A 26,142-nucleotide genomic window follows, 5' to 3' on the forward strand; every position below is an offset into this window, starting at 1 on the left:
AAAATAAAAAATAGTGATGGTATATTTGTCAAATATGCTTTTTGAAAAAATGAGTAGAATAGTTTAAATAGTGTGTAACATAATACTGCGAGGAAGTTAAAAATACGTAATAATACATGTAGGGACACATCGCTGCGAGACCTATCGATTGATGTATCGATCTGTCACCTCACGGCGTGGCATCCTCTCTGCTGTCAACCTTCCTGTCAACGGAAGCGGGAGTTGTGTATTAAGATAATAGCCACAGAGATTTCGAGAGGCGAATAAAGAAGACGATTTGTGAAATCAGAAATTGTATTTCAGTGGATCGATACAATAGAAAGATAACGGACGAAGGACGCAATTAGAAATCGAAATATATTCAGCACACGTTACAGTACGCCGAGATCTACGTTGATCAATTACAGCGAAATCAAGTGTATCCCATAAAAATTTCATTTACACGCATTCGAAAGTAAGTCGATAAAAAGAAAAGACGTTTCTCCTTCTCATCACACATCGTTCATTATCCTGCGTCGCTTCAGCGATCGAAAAATCGAGAAACCATAAAAAGAAAGGAAATGACATAATGCACCGTTTTACAATATACAATGCGATCTGTGTGTGGTTCGGTGAATGCAAGTCAAGAAGAAAAGTTTTACAAATAGGATATTAACGCTATATAATTATCATGAAAGTCGATCAACAGCGAAGAGCAAAAGTTTCCTTCCCGACAGATTCGATCCCTTCGATTCTCGAAACGCGACCCCTCGCCATTTGTTAATTCTTCCGATTCCCTTCGGTTTATAACCTACACATTTCTCGATTCTTCCTGATTTCGTTGGTACGAAAGATCGCGTTTCTTGGGAATCTGTCGGGAACTTGTGTTCTATATCTAAATACTCGAGTGCGTTCGAATTTCTCGATGTAACACGGAGTCGCGTACTATTGTTATTTTTTATGTGTGAAGTGCAGCGTTTGCTTTTTAATTCACTGTAAACTTTGGAACTTAGAAATTTGGGGGTTAGGAAATTTGGGGGTTCGGAAATTGGGGGATTTGGAAATTTGGGGAATGGGAAATTGGGGAACGTGGGAATTGGGAAACTTGGAAATTGGAGAACGTAGAAATCAGGAAGCTTGGAAATTGGGGAACGTGGAAATTAAGAAACGTAGAAATTGGGGAACGTGGAAATTGGGGCACTTGGAAATTTGACAGCTTGAAAATTTAAAGGCCCAGAAACTCAGACTCGGAATTTGGTAATTTTGAAACCTGGTAAGTTAACAACTTAGAAATTTTTAAAATCGAGAATTTACATTGGCAAAAATATCCCTTTAGAAGTACTCGTTGATTCTGTGTGCTCACACGAGAAATTCTTACGCACTTGCTATTAGTGCAATGCGATCGTTAATGTATGTACAATCTCAGCGTGCGTTTATCCCGAACGATTGAACCTTACTGAAATTCTTTATTTCTTTTTTATCAAAGATGCGATCGTTCAGTATAAACGAACCCTCACTTAATTGCCGACCAAATCGACGGTTCGTTCGTGAGAACCCACTCTTTTTCCATCAATGTTTTTCAAGGTCTCACGAATCAGGACCTCGCGTTTCTACGAAGCTACTGCAACTCGATATTCGCGTTCTAGACGGAAGTCTAAAAATCACCGCCAGACTGATCGAGTACCGATCGATACATCGATCCAAAAATGATTACCCACAGCGACTCTGTTCGCTAGCTAGCAATTAAAAAAATTCATTTAAACGACGATTATTTACAGACATTCATGTGTTCCGGATTCGTTCGACTCTCGAACGGTTCCTTCGCTCTTTTTTTTTCATTATTTTTTTTTGTCATTTTATCCTTATATATAAATATATTCATCATTTTCCATTTTCTCTTTTTTTTTTTGCTTCGACAGAAGATCGGCTTCCGGGGTTTCCCTAATTTCATACCAAAGGGCCAGATACTTCGAATCGAGAGAATTCTTCGTTTCTCTGTTTCTTCTTCCTCGTCTCCTCTTTTTTTCCTTCGAAATTTTCTTCGACATTTTTCAATTAAGTGTAAAAATAGATACTTTGTCGCCTCCCAATATATTTCTTTTTTCGTCTCGTATTTTTTTCCGCTTCTCTTTTTCGTCTAAAACCGAGATACGGTGTCCAGAAAATGCTCTAAGAACATCAAAATCGCTTCTTTTACGCGTTCTATCCATCGAAAGGGATTTGTCGAAAGGTTTCATCGTGCTCGATTGAATCTCGCAGATCTCGAATCACAAATCGTGGAACGACTTGCAAATTCTTATGGAATTACACAAGTTTTTCATCTCGTTTGAGTTCGTATGTACAATCTGGTGAACCATAGAACATTCGCTGAACACGAAAGGAGGGTCAACTAGCAAGTGATCATTTCGCACTGTTTTAGGTAGAAACGCGAGCATTTCTCTTATATGTACATCGTGTATCGAGCTGGTATTAAGACCTTCAAAAATTATTCTGATCATTAAAGTGAAAATTTTAATATTCTATTTTGACAGAAAATTTTGTGTGAATACTTCAAAATTGCAATAGATAATTTTCATTTTGTATGCCGTATTATGTATTGGTATTTGTATATTGAAATTCTGTGGAATGTTTCGAATTTTCTAAATGTTTATATATTTTTGTTATTGTTGTTTTAGTTTGTTATGTACTGTGTGATGTACAGGTGCAATGCAAGTTTCCTTTAAATTATTATTTTATTTGAATTGTAATGTAGGGTTAGGTTAGGTTAGGTTAAATGTAAGGCTGTTGAAGACAACCTGATTGAAAAATATTCAAGATGGTTATTAAACAGTAGAAACATTTTTATAAAATTAAGAAATTTTAGATAAAAAAGAGAATTTTTTTTTAAGTAGATTTTTTAAATTTTGAAAGGGAATCGAATTAACAACAAATCTTGAATATTTAAAATATTAAAAGACACTCAGTACACCCTTAAAGGAACCATACATTGCACCTAAAAACACGTTGTAAATAATTAATTTGTAAAATAATTAACAAACCTAAAAATAGTGATCTAATCTTCGAATGTCACTACAGTATAAAGTAAACCACGAAAATGTGCAATTAAGAAATCAATTTATGAACTGAGAGTAAATTTCACAAACAGCAATTTCGTAGACAAAATAAATCGTAGAATAAATTCGCCAGCACGACGCTCGAGTTACCATTCTCGCACGGATCAAGAAACAAAGGAAATCTAGCAGTTCTAAGTTCGATTCTAGGATCTCATTTTTTCCCTCGATTTAATACTTTACAGTTCGTAATCCGCAACCTCTCTTTCGACCGTCTACATGAAAAAAGAACTGATAAGGATCGCTTCTTCGTATTATTTTTTTTTCTTGTTTAAATATCTAGTGTCATCTCTAAACGCTAAGTAGGCTAGTGAGGTGTCTACGCCTATGAATAGATCGATTATAATGCACACACGCAAGAAGTGGACCTAGAGTAACTACTACGACGCTTGTGGATTCGTCTTCATGTTTTTCTTTAGCTTTTTCTTCTTTATATCAACTAGATCATTTTATATTTATAATATGTACACGCGGGGCAGCTGTGAATCGGACGTACACTCGAGTCTCGCCACCCACCCCCACTCTCCGCCATTTTATACCGATTTTCCGCCATTTTGCGTTCAGAAATTCAAGAAATCAAATCATTCTTTTATACAATTTTTACGTGTTTATTTGAGATTGCAGAAATTGTTGTACTTAAAAATTATTTGGAAGGACACCTTTTTTAAAAATTTTCTTGCAATCTTAGCTGAAACTTTTAATGCTTGATTGTGAATTATTTAGGTTCCTTGTTAATTTTGACACACTCAACCCTAATTAGTCTCTCAAGAACAAACTAGAAGGGTCAAAATAGGGTGCAGTACATACAGAGTAGATAATACTCACAGAATTAAATATACTTCTTAATGGAATTAATTTTGAAAAATATGTACTACAATGTTCATTAATAATATTTTAAATTTAAACTAAATTAATGATATTATTTAAACCACCCCAATAAGTGTCTACATTATAGTAAAAAATTATTTATTATCCTCTCAACAAATTCTTCTTCCAGTCAACCCCTTCAATAATAAAAATTACAGTCAAGTTAAAATTAAAATCTTGACACAAAAAATTAGAATGTTCAATACTTCATTAAACTTTGATTCAACTTAGTGTAAAAATTAAAATGTTTCTTGAATTTCTGAAATTTCCATTTCATCAAGAACTCGAAATCCCCAATCGAATAAAATGATCTTCCACGCGACAACATGATGCGAATTATTTAAAATATACATTTAGCTGCTATTTTGCTGGTGCCTTAACTCTTGGAGGACACGAAACAATATTTCGATCTTAATGTTCATAGTATCACGTTAAAATGCGTTAACAATTAAATATTGCTCTTTCCATGACCATCGATATTGTTAATTAGTGGCAGTGCCATTTAATATTACACTTGTCCCTTTCCTCGACAACGAACGAGTTTGGGCTGTTACGCTTCTTTCCTTTTTTTTCGACGACAAACGATCGATGGAAAAGCAAGTAACAATGTCTATAAATGAGTACACATAAAAATTTCACAAAAGATCAAAAAGTGAGAAAAATTTCTGCACTCACTATGATTCGTGTGTAAATATGACAAACGACGAAGGTTAGGATTGAGGATGAACAAAAGCAACATTTATTTTTGAAAGGAAAAAGGAACAAAATACGTTGAAAACGACAGAAACAAACTAAGCATACATATCGTTACACGGTGTTGTTCATGGACAAGGTGTAGCTCGAAAAACGCGACATCAGCTATAATTTTGCTTTATTCGTTCTTCAAATTATTTTAATTTAAAAATTACAGAGATCATGTTTCGTTTATGGATTGTCATTAATGACAAAGAAACGAGAATATGCTTTGCGAACGTGTATAATATACGCCTACGATATAATTAAAAAAAAAAGAACGTGAAGAAAAAGTAGTTGAAGAAAGAAAGAAAGAAGAGAATAAATTGTAGAACTAAAATATAATCGCATAGCAAAATAAACGAAAAGGAGACAAAATTTTGGGAGGGCTGTGATGTAAATTGGTGATGGCGATGGTGGTGGTGGACGAGGTCGATCGTCATTTTAGGAAAGTAAAAATGTTCACTTCTATAAAAATTTTTCACCGACGTTTTAGTAATTATCACTTATCTGTATACGAATCTGCCCTTATCGTCATCCTTTTATATATTTATATATATATGTATATATATATATATCTATATATAGATATATATAGATGTGTGTTATCGATATTTTAAAAATTTGCTTAATTGTTTACAAAAATAAAATAAGAGACGCGAGAATTCATCCTATCTATGAATGAAAAATAAAATTTCCTATCTAATCGCCGCTAAAGATGTTCGATCTTAAGGTCCCAACGAGAACCGAAAGAGGAAAAAAAAAACAGAAAAGAAGAAAAGTGAAAGTGGTTATCGAACCAATAAATCTTGCAGAATTGCCGGTGGCGATCGCTCGAGTTCAGAGAAACCAGAAATTTTGATTCTTCCGATGCGTAGCTCGTTGCTTCGAGATACAGAAAGGAAAGAAAAAAGACCAAAAATGAACGATTAGCCTTCGATAGCGATCGACGTACGCGACACTCGTCGTCGTCAAATTATTCTTGATCTTTCAAGAAACGGTCGGTGACGATAAAGTGTAATTTGCAAGAGCTGCACGTTCCTTGTTCGTGTCATTCACACACACGTCGTACTCTTTAATTAAAAGAATAGTCATACTAACTCTCTCTAACCCAACTCTCTCTCTCTCTCTTTCTCTCTCTCATACGCACACACACGCTCGAATCTATCTTTCCTGTTCTCTCGCTAACCCTCACACGCTCGTTCGCCCTCGCCGTTACTTTCGCTCGTAACTTTCAGACAGATTAACTAAACTCAGAATTATGTTTCGCTCAGTGGGATCGATCCGCTCGTGTTCTTCTACTCGAAGCTAATTAATTATCGGCTGTTCCTAGTCCTGATGGTCCGACGGTTGTTCGCGATCGATGCCGCTGTCGACGCGACGGGGCCGCGTCGGCGATGAACGCTACGGGGATCCTGTTCCCGCTTGTCGAGGGTAGGCAGCCCGTGAACGCACACGATGCTCTGTGAATGAGGATGACAGCGAAGCTGATGTTGAAGCACTAGGGTTGTTGTCGTCGTCGGTGGAGGAGGTGGCGGAGGTGGTGGAGGATGAGGGAGGGAGGTGAGCCACGTCACGCCTGGTTCCGCTCTGTGTCATTTGCCGTTCTGCTGCAGCGCCGCGTTGATCTGTGTCCACAGATCTTTGTTACAGGACTGAGATCTGAAAACAAAATTATTTCCAAAATTAATTACTTCAATTAACTTCATAGCTACCTTATTAGCTGCCAGAAGACCTACTCATACTCATAATCTAAGAGCACACAACTTAACCTAAAAGTTCAATTTTCCACTTCCAATCATTAAAACAAACTGATACCTTTTAATAGACTGCAGCCAATCTTTGAATTGAGCATGGCCCTCCGGTGTAATGTGAAACGCCGCCTTCGCCGCACACACAATGTTCACAAAGTCCTCGTAATCGCCCGCTGTCAAGTGGTACAGCTTTTGATGCATGCACTGAATGTACCTATAACAAAATAGAGAATGAATATCTACCATCACATACAGTACACAATTGAACGCGATAAGAGATCTACAATATACACTAACATTTGTTGGCATTTGTGTACAAGAGGTGCCAACGGAGCAGATCTCAAGTGTTGTAGCACGAGAGCTGGGTTGTTTCTGGCCAGATAGAGTGCCGCTTCCAGTGCAACATCGTGGAGAACGAAGGGACTGATGATGCTGTTCACGGTGCAGATACAAAGCTGATGAAGATACTGGGTGCCCAGACGTTTCGAGACTCTCAGCAACCATTTCACGTCCTCGCCGTACGGCGGGTTTCGCGCATATTTCGCTTGAGGTCTATCGTCGTGTACCCGACGAGCTAATGTTTCCAACGCCAACATGCCAACACGATATGCCGCAACGAGGGATTGAAACTGTTGTTGGCTGACGGGCTGTGTTTGTCTGTGCACCTGGTGTTTAAAAAACGGGGCATTAGGTTGCGATTTGATAATTGTATTCGGTAGAGATTAATATATTCGTAATAAAAGCTACGCAGATTATACAGTTACCTGCGGCTGAGTTCTTACGGTGGATATTATAGGCTGTGTCTGAACCAGCGCGGATCCGGGCATATTGCTCTGACCAGGTATGGAACCGGTTACTCCCGCTTGCACCTAAAAATGATCATGTTACTCGCTCGAATGATGCGTTCCGTGCAGCTGTAGCAAAATACCTACATTAACTGGCATAGGCTGTTGCATGGTGAACAAATGATGAGTTCCCGGTGGTGGTGGGGGTTGCGGTGTGTAGTATTGCGGCAGCGATGGTGGTTGCGTGGGTTGTGACGGATGGTGCGGATGTTGAGGATGCTGCGGATGAGCCGGATGAGGCGGATATGCCGCATGATACATTTGCATGTGCGGTAGTGCTGGTGGCACAGTTACCCTATGCGAAGGCATCGGTCCACCGAACGTGGGGATGGAGTGGTGAGGATGCACGAAACTGTAGGGACCCACCGCGTACGGCATACCAACTCCTGCAACGAAATGTGTTGCGTTAAGAAGTTTTACAGCAATAATGATTCGATCTACCAATCACTGTTTTGTACTAGTATCGTTAACTATAACAGTGATAAGACAAATACCCAGTGGTGCCAGGGTAGTTATAGTTGGATGCGTGGGATACGGTTGAGGTGGCGGTTGAGTGCTGGTCACCACTACTGCTTGAGCTGGTCCAGGCATCATCTGACCATTTGACATGTCCATTGACGGCCCAGGCTCCACTAGAAGTACCCCATTAAGATCCAATTGTAAAGGATCATGTGGCATGTCATCCTGCTGTTCTCCACCAGGAGTGTGCTACGCATGCGAACATCGATCCATTTTATCAATAATCCATTTGTCAAATTTCATACTTAAGAACCTGACACAATTCACTCACCTTCAGATATAGTTCGTACCAATATTTAGCAACCTGGAAAAGCACTTCTGGGTATACACCACCACCTTTCGCGGTGTTCTCCACAGTGACGCAAGCTTTTTCCAACATAAGGTCACTCTGCTCCTTGCACTGCAACGAAACAGGATCGTTCACAATCCGGCCAATTCCGACAACCGGCGTGTATCACGAGCGAGGAGAAAATTCCTACCTGCAAAATGGCTCTCTGAACTTCATTTGGATTGAGCGCGTGAGCGTGCGGTAAGCAAGACAAAGCGAGTTCAGCGGCCGCCCGAACCATGTTGGGGTCACTGCCCCTGGACGATTTATCGGCTATGCTGACAGCTTCCGGTGGCGTTAGATGCCCCTCCCAGCTTTCTATGAGAAACCAAATAGCCGGAGCCCCGATTTCCATCGCCTGGCCAGTGATCCAGGACACGTGGCTCGAATAGGTGCGGCTCAGCCAATTCGGAGTGACACAGTTATGGAGTCCAAGGGCATACAGACCGAGCTGGAAGGCGCACATGTGCAAGGCCCTGTGTGGTCCATGGTGATTCTGGCTCGTGGATGCTTGAGTGAACAGCGAAGTGGAACTATTACCACCTGCTTTCGCTAGAACCGTCTTTGCTAACTCGCACATGAAATGTGCTCCTGCTTCTGATGGCTGATTGGGGATTGATGGATATACTCTTTTGCTTTTGTATCTGTAACGAGATAGTGCATTGTAGTTGTATTTTTTAATCACACCCGAGTTACAGACTTGAAGCCATTAGACAAACCTTGTTTCTTTAGTTCTAGTAGGCACAGGTGGCTGAACGATTTGCGGCTGCACCGTGAGTGCACCCATGCCAGTTTCCAGTTCCGCGCTGGTGCTGCTATGAGGTCTGCTACTTGTGCCAACGATGCTGTCACCGTTTCCTGCCTCCGCTCCGGCGAGAGGAGAGGAGCACTCTTCGTCATGGAGGTATCTTGCCACCTGAGAGAGGAACAAATCATTATGCTGCATAACCTAACTAAACAAACGTGATCCGTACCTCATTCTTAGTTGGAGGGTTAGAGGTATAGTAACTGCTCAAGATTGGCGATTTGATCAGTTGATGAACGTCTCGGTCCAACAACTTGTCCATTATCCTCGCCACCTTTGTTGGCTCATCCTTGTAGTGGACAAGCAATGTGAGAGCCAAGTCACCTCTGCAAAGATTACAGCATAAATATGGAATTATTCTACATCATTACATTGCGATAATAAAACCTACCTTTGACGTCGAGTGCCTTCGCAAAGAAGAGGATGATCAGCTTCGCTCACGTTCGCCTTCAAACCCAAGGCAGCAACGGCCGCGTCGAACCCAAGATTCTCGTCAATGTCTGAGGACAGTTGTTTTAGTCCTGCGAATCATTCCACAATCTTTTACTTTCCGCCTAAACTATTCAAACGTTAACACTTTCTTCTCTGAAAAAGGATATCCCTCAACCTAAACTCATCAATTATGCGACCGTACCGCATAGAACGTTTTTCTCGTCAAGTATTCAATTTCAGAAGAAATAATTTCAGGAAAAGAAGCATACTTGGTGCATTCAGGGCGTCGAATATGAAACTAGCCAGCATGATCGGGAGCAGCGCGTGACCTCTGGACCTGAGAACTCCATCCCTCAGTTGTTCCGCTCTCTGCCGAACCATCGCCAATTCCGCAGGACCGAGTGGAATTCTTTTCAGCAGGCCAACCAACTCGCTTTCCTGATGAGCTAATTTTACCTACAGCAGATATTAATTTGTAAAGCACTCGTTCATTTTCAAGTAGCATTTAATTAGAAAGATAGTCTTTGAATCTACCTCCAATGGTTTAGTATTGGCAGGCGGTCTAGCCATTTCCAGGCCAAACAAACCGACCCTGAACGCCAGATTGTGGTACTCGGGGTTCTCTGCAAGGACCGTGCACAGGAAACAGCACTTAGCTAACGTGGCGGACGCAAGGCACGTGAGCTGATGAGACGCCGGGTTCACTTGTTGCTGAAATGTATCATATTCGTTACTTTGTGTCAACCTCATCTGCATATTTCTAGTTCTACTGAACCAATAAACTAATCTACCTTTTTCTTTTTGCCCTTGACGGGTGCCGGTGGCTCGTCGATCATGAGATTCGGTGGATTTGCTAGTAGCTCCTCACCCAACTGGACACCTAGTATGCAAGCTTCCCTCGTGTGCCCGTGAGCGTATAGTCCTTCCGCCCTGGCGAACAAAATGTCCCACGGGTCTTCCGTCTTCATCAGGTTACCCAAAACCATACTCGCGTTCGGCGCGGTGTTGGTCTGCGATTCATTCTTCGAGTCTTTGCTGGAGCTACCACTAGTGCCCGTGACTGCCTTCGGATCATAATAATATACGTGATACTCGTCGCCAGACGGACTGTCGCTGCTGGACGAGGAACTCTCGTCCTTGGAGGGTCTTCTGGAGGGATCCTTCTCTTGGTCGGACTCCTGCTCGCTCTTGGAACCGCAAGCGGCTTTGTTATTACTACTATCGCTACTATCACTATGGGTCTCGGACGAGGCGTTTGAGCGGTGCTTGTCCGAGTCTTGAGCGTTCTTCAGACTGACGTTGCTGTTGGAGGACGATTCGCTGCCACCACCCTCCTGTAACGCAAACGTTAATAAGAGTGCACAGAGTCAAACGAGTGGAACACGATGGATGGAGACGAACCTGCGAATCTGTGTCCCCACAATTGTTTAGTTGAGCACAAGAACGTCTAACGAGAACTACCTGAGGCTCGGGAATATCGGGCATATCGGTCTCGTTTTCGCAGAAACCTTCGGAACTGACGCTACTTCGGTTTCCGTCACCGCCACCGTTTCGGGACGACATTCCTGGACCCTTTCGAGGAATCTCTCGCCAACTGAACTCCGCCAGACCCAGACGTCTTCCGTGGTGGTGCGAGACGGGTGGCTGACAATTCAACACGGCTGCGCTCGAGTTCACCTGAGGCAAAGTAAGATTATTTAAAATCGTTCAGTACCAACGTGTCAAACTCTCAAAATTTTAACGTGATATAATTCTAATCTGATGTGGTATGACCATGTAGCTAACCTGGTTCACTTCGGTCCTCGTATCGCCGGCATGCCGAAAACAGGTGAACGGACAATGATACATGGGATTGCTTCCGGCGGTGTACGTGATACCAGGCAAGGTGTACTCTTCCCAATCCAGATAACACGCTTCGAGAGCGGACTTGAACCCAGTAAACACGGCCAGGTCGTTCTTCAACGAATCCTTATGGCCGCCGCTGTTGTTCCTGTTGTGTGAATTGTGCGTGACGGAGCTGCCTCGACTCTTCGTCACCTGAACGCAAAGAGTCATCCGTGAACTCACAGTTATTACAAAATTAAAATCGATCTCACCTTATCGATGACCTTCATGTGCCAGGCAGTGAACTGGCCATGAAGCATCTCTCGTTCGGACGGCGATAGGCCAGGATTCAAAGCGGCCAGTCTCCAAAGGACGACGATCTCGTCGCACAAGGACGAGCAGGCATGCTGCGACGCGTGCACGTTGCTGTTCATATTGTGTTTGCCGCCGTAGCCGGTCCCGTTCAGTAACGCGACCTTCGTGTTGAACCACCAGACGAGGATCTGCTCGCAGGCCATGCACTCCTCGGTGATGATCTCCAGCAACGGGATGGCGTTACGATCGGTCCTCTTGAACATCTCGCGCACGATCGACAGCAGATTCCACATGCCTTCCGGTTCCCGTCCTCGCAACGGTCGTAACAACGAGGACCATTCCGCGGCCGCAGGAGGCGCAGTGGTGCTCAGGTAATTAACATCGCTGCAATAGAACAAGAATGAAATCTTGCGACACAGTAGGTTAGACATGTAGAACATTCGAAATACTTTCTGGGTTTTGTAATGATAATGAATGCTACACGATAGGAGAAGAAAGGTGTTTGACCTCGACAACTACTTTCAAGGTCAAACTTGTTTTTTGCCGTATCGTATAGTACTCGTCGCTAAGATGAAGAACCTTGAAGGAATCATTTGTGACAAATTAACTGTTCTTCTGGAAAATGCCACAAACGTTCAAGTAGTGATGTATTGGAGCTGACATCGTGCGGTATGGCTGTGAGTGTCTGATAAAGTTTAGGTAAATACAAGTTTATAAGTACCTGAAGACAATGGGAGCGGGTACACAGAACTTGATGAGGATCTTCTTGATGTTGTCATGCAGTGTCTTCTCGTCGAGGTACCAGGAGGTTTGATCGTGAGCCGAAGCGCCAGCGGTTGGATCAGGGGCTCCGCAATAACTATTGATGGCGCTCGGTTGAACCGACAACAGTTCGTCCAGGAGACGTTGAGCAGTGGGCAGAAACTGCTGCGGCAACTCGCTGATAAGATACTGCGCGAACTTCTGCAGTTGTTCCCGGTGCAAACGCGACAAGGACTCGCTAACCGGAGCTCTCAGGCACACCTGCGTGGGCTGCATACAAATCGGAGGATGTCGATTATAAATTAACCGGTAGCTCAATTGATATAATAAATTGGCGACGCTGGACGTCCGATGTTCTAGCGAGCAAAACATTTATACTTTCGTGCTGCGAGTGTAATAAATGGCGAGTTTCCGTACCATGTGTATCCTGTGGAGGCAAACGGCGACCACATGGGCACACCAATTAGCCTTCGAGGAGCAGGTGCAATTACAGGACGTAATTTTTCGCCGATCAAACGTCACCGCGACTTTGCACTGCGTCCTAACACCGTTCATCACTCCCTGCGAGATCACGCTGGCGCTCAGGTGAAACCCTGTTGAATGCAAGCAGAAGAGTCGTATTTAATAAATCGTACTCTTATTATATCACCATGGGCATCCCCACGATTCTTGAATTGCACACTAGTTCCTATACTAATAGGAAGAGTTACCTGCCGAGCATGTACTGATCTAACTATGCAATATATCAAGAGTGTACTGAAACTTCTACTACTCTGAAACTCTACTTACAGTCTACTCGTAGCTCGTAAAATTGGAATTATTTAGAACACGATCACTTCGTATTATAACTCGAACTTCCCACGCGCTATATTGCATAATTAATTCCGTACAGTTTCCTCTCCGTCTGCGAATAGAATTAAAAGTACAACACGTGTTTGAGACCGTAAATAAAGTAATAAAGCTCGCGAGTGTACTGCGGTGGTATTGTTTGCATCGCGAAATGTAAACGCTTTTTCGCGAAAGAGATTGCTGCCGGTCGTCAAGAGAAGAAGCTGAAGCGCACTTTGCCGGGAAACACAGTGATAAAGACGTCATTCGACTGCATTAAGAAACAACGGCCCGGGGCCATGGATAGTTGACAACGGAACACAAAGTGGAAGACGAGATTCTATATAGAGCGTGGCTTAAATTAGCTCGAGGAAATTAACCGTCCAGGTACATCTTGGTCAGACAATGAAATTAAGGATTAACTTCCGACATTTCTCTATTCTCTTCTTACCGAATCTCTCGATTCTTAATATTGAATTACTTTTGTTCGGACGTGTTAAATGACTGTTATGATTTTATCGCTTCTTATGATTTAGGGTAAAAAGGGGTGTATGGAATTTTCGTGGTGACGCAACAGGTGCGTCATATTAAGTTGGTATAATGTTATACACTTGTTCAATTTTGGTATATTGTGGGAGTGATGTATGTGTATGTTTCTAGATTCGTAGATTTCTGTATTCCTAGATTTATAGATATAGAGATTACTAGGTCGTACATCCCTAGATTCTGACATTTTTATATTCGAGTTCCTACATTTTAAAATTACTACATACCGAAATTCTTATATTTTCCAATTCCTGTATTCCGAAATTCCTAGATCCCCAAATCTCTAGATCGCCAAATCGCTAGATCCCCAAATCTCTAAATCCCCAAATTTCTAGATACCCAAGTCCCTAGATTCTCGAATCCCTAGAACTGAAAATTCTCAGATCCCAAAATATCCCTAGATCCCCAACTTCCTAGATTGAGAAATACCTAGATCCCCAAGTCCCTAGATCCCCAAATCCCTAGATCCGAAAATTCCGAGATCCCCAAATCCCTAGATACCCATATCCCTAGATCCCCAAATTCCTAGATACCCAAATCCCTAGATCCCCAAATCCCTAGATACCCATATCCCTAGATCCCCAAATCCCTAGATCCCCAAATCCCTAGTTCCCCAAATCCCTAGTTCCCCAAATCCCTAGACTCGAAAATTCCGAGATCCCCAAATCCCTAGATACTCATATCCCTAGATCCCCAAATCCCTAGATACCCATATCCCTAGATCCCCAAATCCCTAGATCCCCAAATCCCTAGATCCCCAAATCCCTAGATCCCCAAATCCCTAGATCCCCAAATCCCTAGATCCCCAAATCCCTAGATCCCCAAATCCCTAGATCCCCAAATCCCTAGATCCCCAAATCCCTAGATCCCCAAATCCCTAGATCCCCAAATCCCTAGATCCCTAGATCCCCAAATCCCTAGTTCCCCAAATCCCTAGATCCCCAAATCCCTAGATTCCCAAATCCCTAGATCCCCAAATCCCTAGATCCCCAAATCCCTAGATCCCCAAATCCCTAGATCCCCAAATCCCTAGATCCCTAGATCCCCAAATCCCTAGATCCCCAAATCCCTAGATTCCCAAATCCCTAGATCCCCAAATCCCTAGATCCCCAAATCCCTAGTTCCCCAAATCCCTAGATCCCCAAATCCCTAGATTCCCAAATCCCTAGATCCCCAAATCCCTAGATTCAAAAATCCCTATATCCCAAAATTCTTATATTCCGAAATTCCACACGATGCAAAATTCCCTAAATCTCCTAGATTCCCTAAAAAAAACAAGTAACTTATTTGGTACGATAATCAGGATATATAAATTGCAACATCTTAAGATGGTCTCGCAATAAAGATGAAAGGCGAAAGACGAGAACGTGCATCAAGAACCATCGAGGTTCCATCAAAGAGATGTTTGTTTCAGGCCGGTTTGTTTGCCGATTATTAAACCGACGCGTTTGAGTTGCAGAGATGTTAACGAACGCGGTATCGTGATTGAAGCGTCGAAAAATTGACCAGCTTCTTTATTCGAGGAACGAACGGGGGTATTGTGTAAAGTTGGCGAGCATACGAGCCGTGACGCGGTTCGCCCGAAGGCTTCCCTTTCAGACGGGAAACGCTGGATAGACGTAATTGGAAACCTGACTCCGACGTTTCCCTGTCCAAAATAGTGTCGCAGAATACTCCCTCTCTGTAAACTGATGCTGGAACGAACGTAACACTCCGGATCGATGGGAGGAAACGAGTATGCTAATTCCCGGCGAAGCGACTTAACGCGATCAATTAGCGAGACACCCTTTGTTTCTTTTTACGTCCCTTATCTACCGTTCGTTTTTCGGATTTCGTTTTATTCTGATACGATTACCTTTCGTCGTACGAGGAGTTACTGATGAGCAGCTAGAGAGCTGTTAGAAAAATTTGCAACATATCGAGACCTACCTTATAACTTCAAATAAAAAATTAATTTATAAACGATGACACATAATTTATACAACAGGATCAACTGACCGGTTTGGTGGGTCTATTATTAATACTGAATCAAGAAGATTCCAGAAAGTACTGCAACTTATTATTGCTAACAAAATTAACCCCAGATTTATGCACGTTTAATGTCCGCTTACATTGACTCGAAATGAACTGTGCAAATAACGTGTACTAGTTTAGAAGATTTGTTATGCTGAAGTTTAATATATTTTGACAAGAGCTTCTTATTTTCTGTAATTTAAAATGAGACGTCTAAGATTCATTAGTTTGATGGGTTCTATAAAGGTGATAGTGACAAGCTGAATGTTAAATTGTGCGAAGTGAAATTGCAGTAGAATAGGTCAGCGGTGGTCAGACATCGACTACTTGTCACAGTGAAACATACAAGACAAATACGACAATAAGGTATTTTTAGAAACATATCTACTATGTCACATCATGTATGTTTTACTAAAAGGTTAACTGCGATCATAATCAGCAAAAGCCACAAGTACCCTGAATTCGTAAAAGTTCAAACACGTATTACCATTCTCGAATTGATAACATTATGAAATTGTTATTACTTTTATGCGTTCATTATGAACAAAGGTGAATTATAAAAAAAATTTAAAGATTGACTCACCGATTTGTAGGGGGTCCTTGACGCACCTCGAGCGAAAGAAGTGCTCGCCACGCTGGAACTCGTCCGCGCTGCCATTCGCTAAACACGAGTAGAGCCTGATGTCCTCCTCGTTGTCTGGAAAACTCCAGAACGCTATCCTGAGCTGTAACTGTTCGGGCACGGGCGGGTAAACGTGTTCCACCAGCTCGAACGGGATATGCGAGGCGACGCAACGCGCCGCCAGCTCGCAAAGCGTCAGTACCGTTTGTGCATCTGAAAATTCACAACAAACTCTCGTTAGAATCTCATCAATTGAGACGTTTGGACAATTAACGGTACGGAAATTGAGAAATGCGAGTGTCGGGACATTGGGAAGTAGGGAAATTTGGAGACTGGAAACTTGAGGATTAGAGAGTTTGGGAATTGGGACAATGTGGGAATTGGGACAATTTGGGAATTGGGACAACTTGAGAGGTGGGACAATGTGGGAGTTGGGGCGATTTGGGAATTGGACAATGTGGGAGTTGGGACAATGTGGGAATCGGGACAATGTGGGAATCAGGACAATATGGGAGTTGGGGTCATGTGGGAGTTGGGACAATTTGCGAGTTGGGGCAATGCAGAAGTTGGGACAATTTGGGAGTTGGGACAATGTGGGAATCGGGACAATATGGGAATCAGGACAATATGGGAGTTGGGGTCATGTGAGAGTTGGGACAATTTGCGAGTTGGGGCAATGCAGAAGTTGGGACAATTTGGGAGTTGGGACAATGTGGGAATTGGACAATATGGGAGTTGGGACAATGTGGGAATCGGGACAATATGGGAATCAGGACAATGTGGGAATCAGGACAATATGGGAGTTGGGGCAATTTGCGAGTTGGGGCAATTTGCGAGTTGGGGTAATGCAGAAGTTGGGACAATTTGGGAGTTGGGACAATATGGGAATTGGGACAATATGGGAATTGGGACAATATGGGAATCAGGACAATATGAGAATCGGTACATTTATCAATTAAAATAGAAGACCAAAAATTTGGGTAATAGGAAACTTAGGGCATACAAAATTTGTTCCTAGAAAACTAGAATCTTCCACATCCACCAAAAAATGATAAAAACAGATATCCAAGTAACATAACCCTCCTCACCAACTTCCAAAACCACACACATCATCAATTCTATCAATAATAATCCAGCACGTTTTATGAATTCCCAATCTCAAGGGTATTTAATCAATCGCGAAATGAAAAGAATGAAATTCCCCGAACAGGAAAGTATTTGTCAGTGCGAAATTAATGAAAAATAACGGGCGATCGGGAATTCCGTGGACGTGATCTCAGGGAATACACGTGTAAACAGAAAATTCCTATAGTAAGGAGGATTAAAGGGGATCCTTAGGGAGCCCTCTGCAACGTTCTATCGTTTTAATCCCATTTGCCGCATCCGCGCGGGAACACGAGGATGCTCCGCTTCCATCCACCAAGACAAAAGCTTTATCGCGCTGCTGCGCTTCCCAGCGCTCAATATGCCCGGAAACGACGTTACCGAGCTGCGGCCTATTATTAATGGAAATTCCATTTCTATTTGATTAGCGAGCATCCGCAGGCCAGAAACCGAACGGTGTCGTCCTCTCATCCTCGTTCTTCCATTTGTTCCATAAGGAAATCTATGCTTCCATCATAAACCAATTCAATTTCGACCATTTTTCCTTCGTATTAATATTCATAAAGTCCTGCTAAATTGCGCTTACCGTATATGCAATTAAACCTTGTGCTTTAAAGAATATATGTGAGCGTCACTTTCAAAATGGCCGACTATCAAGTACAGCGTATAATGTCATATGGAAATAAAGTCTGATGTTAATTCATGACAGAAAAGTATCGCAAAGATGAATTTATAGTATGTCAATTTTTAGTTCAAACCTTCGTTCAGACGACTGCATAAGCGTTTTATTAATCTACTCAAGACAAAATGGCTGACTGTCAGTCTGAACAGACAATATCCCATCTGCAAATTGCACAAAGTCTGACTTTCATTTCGTGACATAAAAGTATCACAAAAATGCATTCTTAATGTATCAATTTTTAGTTCAAAGCTTCCTTTAGACGACTACTTAACCGCAATATTAATGTACCTAAGACAAAATGGCTGTCTGTCAATCTGAACAGACAACATTCCATCTGCAAATTGCACAAAGTCTGACTTCCATTTCATGACATAAAAGTATCCCAAAAATGCATTCTTAATGTATCAATTTTTAGTTCAAAGCTTTCTTTAGACAACTGCATAACCGCAATATTAATGTACTCAAGACAAAATGGCTGACTGTCAATCTGAACAGACAATATCCCATCTGCAAATTGCACAAAGTCTGACTTTGATTTCATGACATAAAAGTATCCCAAAAACAGACAATATCCCATCTGCAAATTGCACAAAGTCTGACTTTGATTTCACGAAATAAAAGTATCACAAAAATGTGCATGTACTGCTGTAAGATTAATTAAAACCCGAGCCGTGAATATAACTGTTAAATACGAAAAAAGAGGATGTAAAAATTGAAAGCTGTAAAAGCTTGTCAGAGAAGAACATTAATTTTTAGCGAATAATAAAGCCTTTCCTCGACGGTGTTCTTCGAATTCTCTTTTGACCAGCCGGATAATGTCAGGAAGCGGTCGCAAAGCTGCGAAAGCAGAACACGACAAGTTGAAAGCTTTGAAAGCTCGTTCAGCCCGAACGTTGACGGGCTCGTCCGTCGACAACGCGTATTCGCGATCGATCGGCCAAACATTTGCAGGAAAAACAAGGAGGAAGAGTAATGGAAATTTTTACAGAGTGCTGAAACATCGAGCGAAATGGAACGATTCGGACAATTTCCCGGACCAATTTAACGCTTTCACGACCGATATATCGCGTATCTGTCGATGATTTCAAAGATCCTCAACATTGTTGAGGTCGTCGTTGAATTTTTACAGCGCGTTGTTAATTAACCGTGGAAGATACAATTCACGGGCGGTCTCCTTTAAAACTTCTTTAAAGACACGAAAGAAAATCAATAAGAAACTGAGGAGGTTGAAAACTGTTGCGTGTGCCTGTAGAACGCTTGAAAAAAAGAAGTCTTTCTCGCTGGAGGAAAAATTTATCGGCGTCGCTCATTTACTGCAATTCTCAGGAACTTTCGACGACCTTCTAAACCTCGTTCGAGTCGTTTCAAACGTTTTCTCGCTTAATTAGATAAATTACGTTCGCTTTTAGCCTGTGCCAAATGTTTCGAACATTAGGTACAGATATCACGAAAAATATCAAGACTTAGCTGCAACAATTTTACCACACGCTTTATTGCAGCGTGCTGGTATCAGCACGGACGGAATTACTACGCGTAATATCGCCATTTATTGTATTGTGACGCGTTGTATCGCCACGCGTAGTGTTCCCTCGCGTTATATCGCCACGCGTGGACTTCCGATGCGTTATATCGCCACGCGTGGACTTCCGATGCGTTATATCGCCACGCGTGGACTTCCGATGCGTTATATCGCCACGCGTGGACTTCCGATGCGTTATATCGCCACGCGTGGACTTCCGATGCGTTATATTGCCACGCGTAGAGATCCCTCGCGTTATATCGCCACGCGTAGAGTTCCCTCGCGTTATATTGCCACGCGTAGATTTTCCCATGCGTTATATTACCACGTGTAGAGTTCCCTAGCGTTATATCGCCACGCGTAGATTTTCCCATGCGTTATATTACCACGTGTAGAGTTCCCTCGCGTTATATCGCCACGCGTAGAGTTCCCTCGCGTTATATTGCCACGCGTAGATTTTCCCATGCGTTATATTACCACGTGTAGAGTTCCCTCGCGTTATATCGCCATGCGTAGAGTTCTCTTGCGTTATATCGCCATGCGTAGAATTCCCTCGCGTTATATTGCCACGCGTAGATTTTCCTATGCGTTATATTACTACGCGTAGAGATCCCTCGCATTATATCGCCACGCGTAGAATTCCATTGCGTCATATCGCCACGCGTAGAGTTCCCTCGCGTTATATCGCCACGCGTAGACTTTCTACGCATTATATCACCACGCGTAGTGTTCTCTCGCGTTATATCGCTACGCGTAGATTTCCTATGCGTTATATCGCCACGCGTAGTGTTCCCTCGAGGTATATTGCCACGCGTAGAGTTCCCTCGCGTTATATCGCCACGCGTAGAGTTCCCTCGCGTTATATCACCACGCATTATATTGCCACACGTTACATCATCACGCGTTGTATCGCCACGAGTTATATAGCCATTTCAGGAATTCGGAATTCTAAGATTTAAATCGTGTTTAGAGCTCCATGTAATTGGATATCTATTAACTTCGTGATTTAACGATTATAAGTCCCTGAACAAAAGACTAAATTCCCAAACAGAATTTTTAATTGTCCTCCAATTTCGCTAACAGCTCGATTAAATGAAATTTCTCACCGACGGTGGTCGTATAATTGATCGCGAGCAACACCCCCCTTCGTATTTCTATCTTTATTCACAAAATGCATCGAATTCTATTATGACGATTAAACGTTATTTCGGTTGAATTCATTGAAGATATTCCCCTCGGAGCTCGATTGTCCCCTGGCTTCAAACGCAATAATTTAACGGAACAATGAAAAATGGCCCGAGAGAAATATAAGAAGACCTCTTTAGAAGAGTTCTCTCTCCGTCGGATATCAGCAAAATTTATTCGCGATTTTATTAAACTTCCATCCGGTATAATTGCAGTCGTGAGAAAAGTTCGAAAGGATCTCACGTCCGGATGCGGGTATTTTCTACGGTTTGGTCCTCTTCCCGATAAAGGAACAGCTCACGAGTCGAACATATCGAACACCTGGCCCACCTGCATCCACATTGCGGATTAAGATCCTCGCGTCACAGTTTTATAAAACGTTGATCCTGTCGACAGAATCCTCCCGTATCTATTTCATTTCGGCCCATCTCCGACCAAAGAATTCGACGTCGTTGAAAATTCTAAGAGCGTAGGTACGTTAAATGACGCGATCCTGATCCTCGGAGTTGAAATACGTACGCAGCCGGGATTTTTCCAAGTGTTAATTAAACGATATTGAAACGTTCGGCAGGATTATCTTTTCTCGCGATAACGTGACAGCGATTCTCCGAGAGGATTTAGCCGAAGAGATCCTTGAGGATCATCCTCTTTCTGACTTTCAAATTTACGCGATACGTGTCGTTTTAACGACGGAGATATATTACTGGAGATGATTTTCGTTAAAAAGAAACTCGTAAAAAAGTTTCGTTGAAAAATCCCTGAATTCCGGAATCTTTCATTCGCAGGCTTGCAAATGACGACTGCCAAACAAGTCACTCTTCATCGGAGAAATAAAAAGAAGAGTAGTAGCAGCGACTCCATTTGCAAGCGAATTGACGGTGGAAGCATTCGCAAAGAATGTTGAGGACGCATCCTAATGTAGCTCCGCCTAATGAACTGGCTCGCAGCAAGATATTCGACTGGTCCAAGTGTCTTCGACCCGCTTGGACCAAGTGCAATTTCATCCGGCGCCGAAGAAGCCAACGAGACAGCGGAACTTCCTTTATTACGTTAAAAAGTTTTTCGCGAGCTCGTCCCTCGGGATGGTATCGCGATTCAGCCACGCTCGGTCCTCGCTCGAATTAAAACAACCCTGACGAGATTTCCTCCACTGTCCCTCTCTTAATTTTCCCGGAAACGGTAATTTAATGTCGATCGATTTGCATCCGATCGATGTAATCGACGGCCTTCCTTTTTATCCCTCCTTATTTCGAATTCCTGTTTCTTCGTTTCTTCGTTTAGATTTTTCTGTTACTTGACTTTTGAGATCGATATTAAAAGAGGAAGTATAAAATACCGGAGTCGTAAAATAACCTTCAAGATTTGTCGGGGAGATGAAAAGAAGAAATTTATAAAGTTAATTTATTCACAGTGAATTTAATTTAGTTGAACTTTTGCCAAGTTGGACGAAGCAATTCCGTGAACATTTCTGAGGAGGGATATGGAATTGGAGGGTTGCACGATTATAGGGGATGATTCGTTCGATCGAGGTCAAGTTGCCTCGATCCAGAAAGGAAGCACGGGTCATTTACACCTAAATGGAGAGTCGTGCGTGTGAATTTTCACGCCAGCTTTCACGTGAAATCACTCGATCCCTCGGACGTCCCTTCAATCGATTCTCCTCGTGTCAACGCGTCCAAGATTCTGATCTATGAAACCTGTCGACGATATATATCACGGAAATAGATTCGAGTTTCGATATAAATCTCCATTTTCCTGCTTTTGAATTTCGAACTTCGGGTATATATTTTAGTCGGAATAAATGTCCTTCTATCTTGACAGTGGTTTTGATAAATGTACGTTTTGCCGCTGTTATTGACCACTATATTTTGGTCTTTTCACCTCGTGATTTTGGGGATTTTGGAATTCGGGGTTTCAGGTTTTGGGTTTTGGGTTTTGGGTTTTGAGGTTTGGGATTTCTGGGTTTCGGGTTTTGAGGTTTGGGATTTCAGGTTTTAGGTTTTGGGATTTGGGATTTTGTGGTTTCGGGTTTTGGGGTTTTGGGATTTCGGATTTCGGGTTTTGGGGTTTTGGGATTTCGGATTTCGGGTTTTGGGGTTTGGAGATTTCGGGTTTTGGGGTTTTGGGATTTCGGATTTCGGGTTTTGGGGTTTTGGGTTTTGGGGTTTAGAGATTTCGGGTTTTAGGGTTTTGGGTTTTGGACTTTGTGGTTTCGGGTTTTGGGTTTCGGGGTTTTGGGTTTCGGGGTTTTGGATTTCGGGGTTTTGGGTTTCGGGGTTTTGGGATTTCGGGTTTTGGGTTTTCGGTTTTGGGACATCATAGTTTTGGGTTTTGGGTTTCGGGGTTTTGGGGTTTCGGGTTTTGGGTTTTGTTACTTCATGGTTTTGGGTTTTGGATTTTGGCTTTTGGGACTTCACGGTTTTGGGTTTTGGAACTTTATGGTTTTGGGTTTTTGGTTTTGGGTCTTAGGTCTTGGGTTTTGGGTCTTGGGTTTTTGGTTTTGGGTCTTAGGTCTTGGGTTTTGGGTCTTGGGTTTTGGGTTTTGGGACTTCATGGTTTTGGGCTTTGGGTTTTGAGTTTTGGGTCTTGGGTTTTGGGTCTTGGGTTTTGGGTCTTGGGTTTTGGGTTTTGGATTCTGGGTCTTCGATTTTAGGTTCTGGGTTTTGGGATTCAGGTCTTGGATCTTCGATTTTGGGTTTTCATGTCTTGGGTTCTGGATTTTCAGGTTTAGGGTTTTTGGGTATTAGAATGTTGAAGTTTTGTCATTGCGGTCTATTTGATTTTCCATCCTGAACTCTTAATCACACAGATTGTGAACTTTTAATCACCAAAATCTGGAAACGCATAATAATCCACCACCAATCATCGCAACTCCAAACGCCTCGTAAACTACTAAAACCGAGAATGTTACTCAAATCCAATATTAACTAACCAAATTTAATCCCACGCCCTTATGCAATTTCTATTTCTCGCGTGGGTATCGGTGAAACAGTATCAACGGGAAACAAAGGAAATGAAGTGACGGAACAACTAAACCGTATAATCGAATTTATCCTTGAATGGCTTCTTAGAACCAATTTACTTCGGACTGCAGTAATTATATCCAGCTGTACAGAACATATAGAATAGCAGGATATTTTCCGTACTATTATCTCGAGCGATGTTCGTGTCTGCGAGAAACGTGTTATATCGAACGGATGATCCTTCTTTATCGGGGGGACATTCGTTAGTTTCGGACTATACATGTTGCCATCCAGGGGATAAGGACATCCCTGTTCGCGAAATTCTGCAACACGATGTTGTTGCAGGTTTCGTTACCGCACGAAGTCTGTCCCTGACGGGAAGTCGCGGCCTCGAACCGAAATTACAGTTTATCAAAGCAGAAAGCCGCGCAATCTGCTGGCGACGCGAACCAGCCAAGTTTCGATCGTGTCTGGGAAACGTTTCCCTCGTTTCGTTCTGACGAAAACTTTCCCCTATCGTTCAAAGTCTTCGATTCTCCGATACCGAATTGCTCAAATTCGTGCTTACTTTTATACACTCTGCTACATTATTTTTAAAGATCACGTTCTTAAGATATATTTAGGCTCAGATGTTGTGGATGAAGTTTCACTTGGACTGCTGGTTTTACTAAATTATTTTATAATTTTTAAAGATCACGTTCTTAAGATATATTTAGACTCAGATGTTGTGGATGAAGTTTCACTTGGACTGCTGGTTTTACTAAATTATTTTATAATTTTTACCTATCCTGTTAAATGTGTAAATCCTAATATCCCAACATCTCCTAATGTCCATAAATCTCCATCATCCTACACTCTTCCACATTCCTCTGAATATTGCAGCAGCATATTTCGGTGGCACGTTTTTTAATACAATTTCGAGCGAATTCAAAATGACCACTTTAGCAAGTTATATTCTGTATTTCGTTGGAGAATGTCCACGTGGAAGTAACAAGCGTGCAAAGAGAAAATGTTGGTGGTTCGTCAACCGGGTTAGCCGAATCTCGGTACTTCCGGTTCCTCGAGCGACCAACGCAAATATTCCCTCGAAAATAATGGACCTCCGAGAGAAAAAGAATACCCGGTCGATACGAGCCACAGAATTTCTGCGGTGAACAGGAAAAAAATACCCGTCTCCGGTATAAAATTCTCCGAGTGTAAATTACACGACGGCCGTTCCTTCCGCCGCAACAATTTCCGCAACTTCCGGCCGTGGAAAACGAACGCCATTTTAACACGACCGTTCCTCGCTGTTAAACTCGTACATTTAGTGAAATTGTTTAATACCGCTGTTACTGTGTTTTAATCTTCTTCGTCGCCTTTAATTGTATTACAGAGTTGACAGCTGTTGCTATTCGTCCTTGTATCCGAAGTTTAGATTAAACTCGACCAAACTGTTTTAACTGAATCATTGATTCATCGCTGTTTGAGTTCCAATGAAAGAGCGAAAGAACTTTCAACTTCCTTCGACTAACTTCACTGTTCGTCCATTAACCCGATTGCTCTAATGAATCTTAATTAATTCGCGAACAAATATACGGAAAGTTGTCGTAACTTCTGATGTAAAAAGAATAGCGGATTGTCGCGAAACGTGTTAAATGATTTTATGATATGAAAGTATTACAAAATGACACTTATACATCAATTTTTATCTTGAACTTTCACTGAGATCACTGTGTAAATGTTTTATTAATGTTTTTAATACAAAATGGCTGTCTGGTACAGCAAACGATGTCGAATTTCGTAACACAAGAAATGCGATATTATATGATGACATAAAAACGTTACGAAATAAGGCTTGTGGCACATCAATATGAAGGTTGAGGTTTTACTAAAATGACTATATAAATGTTCCATCAATGTTCTTGATACTTTATCAATTTTAAATATAATTCATTAATAAACAACACTGAAGTTGAACGAAATATGAACGATTCCATTTGAACAAAGAATCAATTGACTTAAAATAAGAATGTTGACAAAACTCTTATGCAGTCGTTTTTATTAAACTTCAAGCTTTAAATTGATGTATTATAAGCGTGGTTTTGAGAAACTTTTATGTCATGAATTTACATTAGACTTTTCTCTACTTATGTGACACATAGCTGTGTAATAAAATTAGATCGCCTGTAATTAATTAACCAACAGTCGTTTCATGTGAAGAATATCTATAAAGTATTTATACACTCTTTTTCGTGACACCTTTAGCTTTAAATTGATGTATTATAAGCGTGGTTTTGAGAAACTTTTATGTCATGAATTTACATTAGACTTTTCTCTACTTATGTGACACATAGCTGTGTAATAAAATTAGATCGCCTGTAATTAATTAACCAACAGTCGTTTCATGTGAAGAATATCTATAAAGT

At 41.8% G+C, this 26,142-nt stretch overlaps 1 protein-coding gene across 1 annotated transcript in view; it reads right to left on the minus strand.

Moving 5' to 3' along the window:
* Positions 1 to 276: 276 nt before the first annotated feature.
* Dora (zinc finger SWIM domain-containing dorado) overlaps positions 277 to 26,142 on the minus strand; it is a gene marked incomplete at its 5' end in the record, with an annotated part of 98,305 nt that continues 72,439 nt past the window's right edge. Inside the window, 20 exons of the mRNA XM_076533240.1 lie at positions 277 to 6,350; positions 6,507 to 6,656; positions 6,740 to 7,107; positions 7,207 to 7,311; positions 7,375 to 7,673; positions 7,782 to 7,995; positions 8,078 to 8,206; positions 8,286 to 8,778; positions 8,854 to 9,050; positions 9,109 to 9,265; positions 9,331 to 9,460; positions 9,641 to 9,827; positions 9,906 to 10,082; positions 10,163 to 10,705; positions 10,773 to 11,048; positions 11,157 to 11,408; positions 11,468 to 11,894; positions 12,232 to 12,542; positions 12,690 to 12,865; positions 16,243 to 16,494. Of these exons, the coding sequence (XP_076389355.1) occupies positions 6,284 to 6,350; positions 6,507 to 6,656; positions 6,740 to 7,107; positions 7,207 to 7,311; positions 7,375 to 7,673; positions 7,782 to 7,995; positions 8,078 to 8,206; positions 8,286 to 8,778; positions 8,854 to 9,050; positions 9,109 to 9,265; positions 9,331 to 9,460; positions 9,641 to 9,827; positions 9,906 to 10,082; positions 10,163 to 10,705; positions 10,773 to 11,048; positions 11,157 to 11,408; positions 11,468 to 11,894; positions 12,232 to 12,542; positions 12,690 to 12,865; positions 16,243 to 16,494 (4,910 nt within the window). The remainder of the gene's footprint in view (positions 6,351 to 6,506; positions 6,657 to 6,739; positions 7,108 to 7,206; positions 7,312 to 7,374; positions 7,674 to 7,781; positions 7,996 to 8,077; positions 8,207 to 8,285; positions 8,779 to 8,853; positions 9,051 to 9,108; positions 9,266 to 9,330; positions 9,461 to 9,640; positions 9,828 to 9,905; positions 10,083 to 10,162; positions 10,706 to 10,772; positions 11,049 to 11,156; positions 11,409 to 11,467; positions 11,895 to 12,231; positions 12,543 to 12,689; positions 12,866 to 16,242; positions 16,495 to 26,142) is intronic.

This window comes from Megachile rotundata, chromosome 7 (assembly GCF_050947335.1).
Source record: "Megachile rotundata isolate GNS110a chromosome 7, iyMegRotu1, whole genome shotgun sequence".
Lineage (NCBI taxonomy): Eukaryota > Metazoa > Arthropoda > Insecta > Hymenoptera > Megachilidae > Megachile > Megachile rotundata.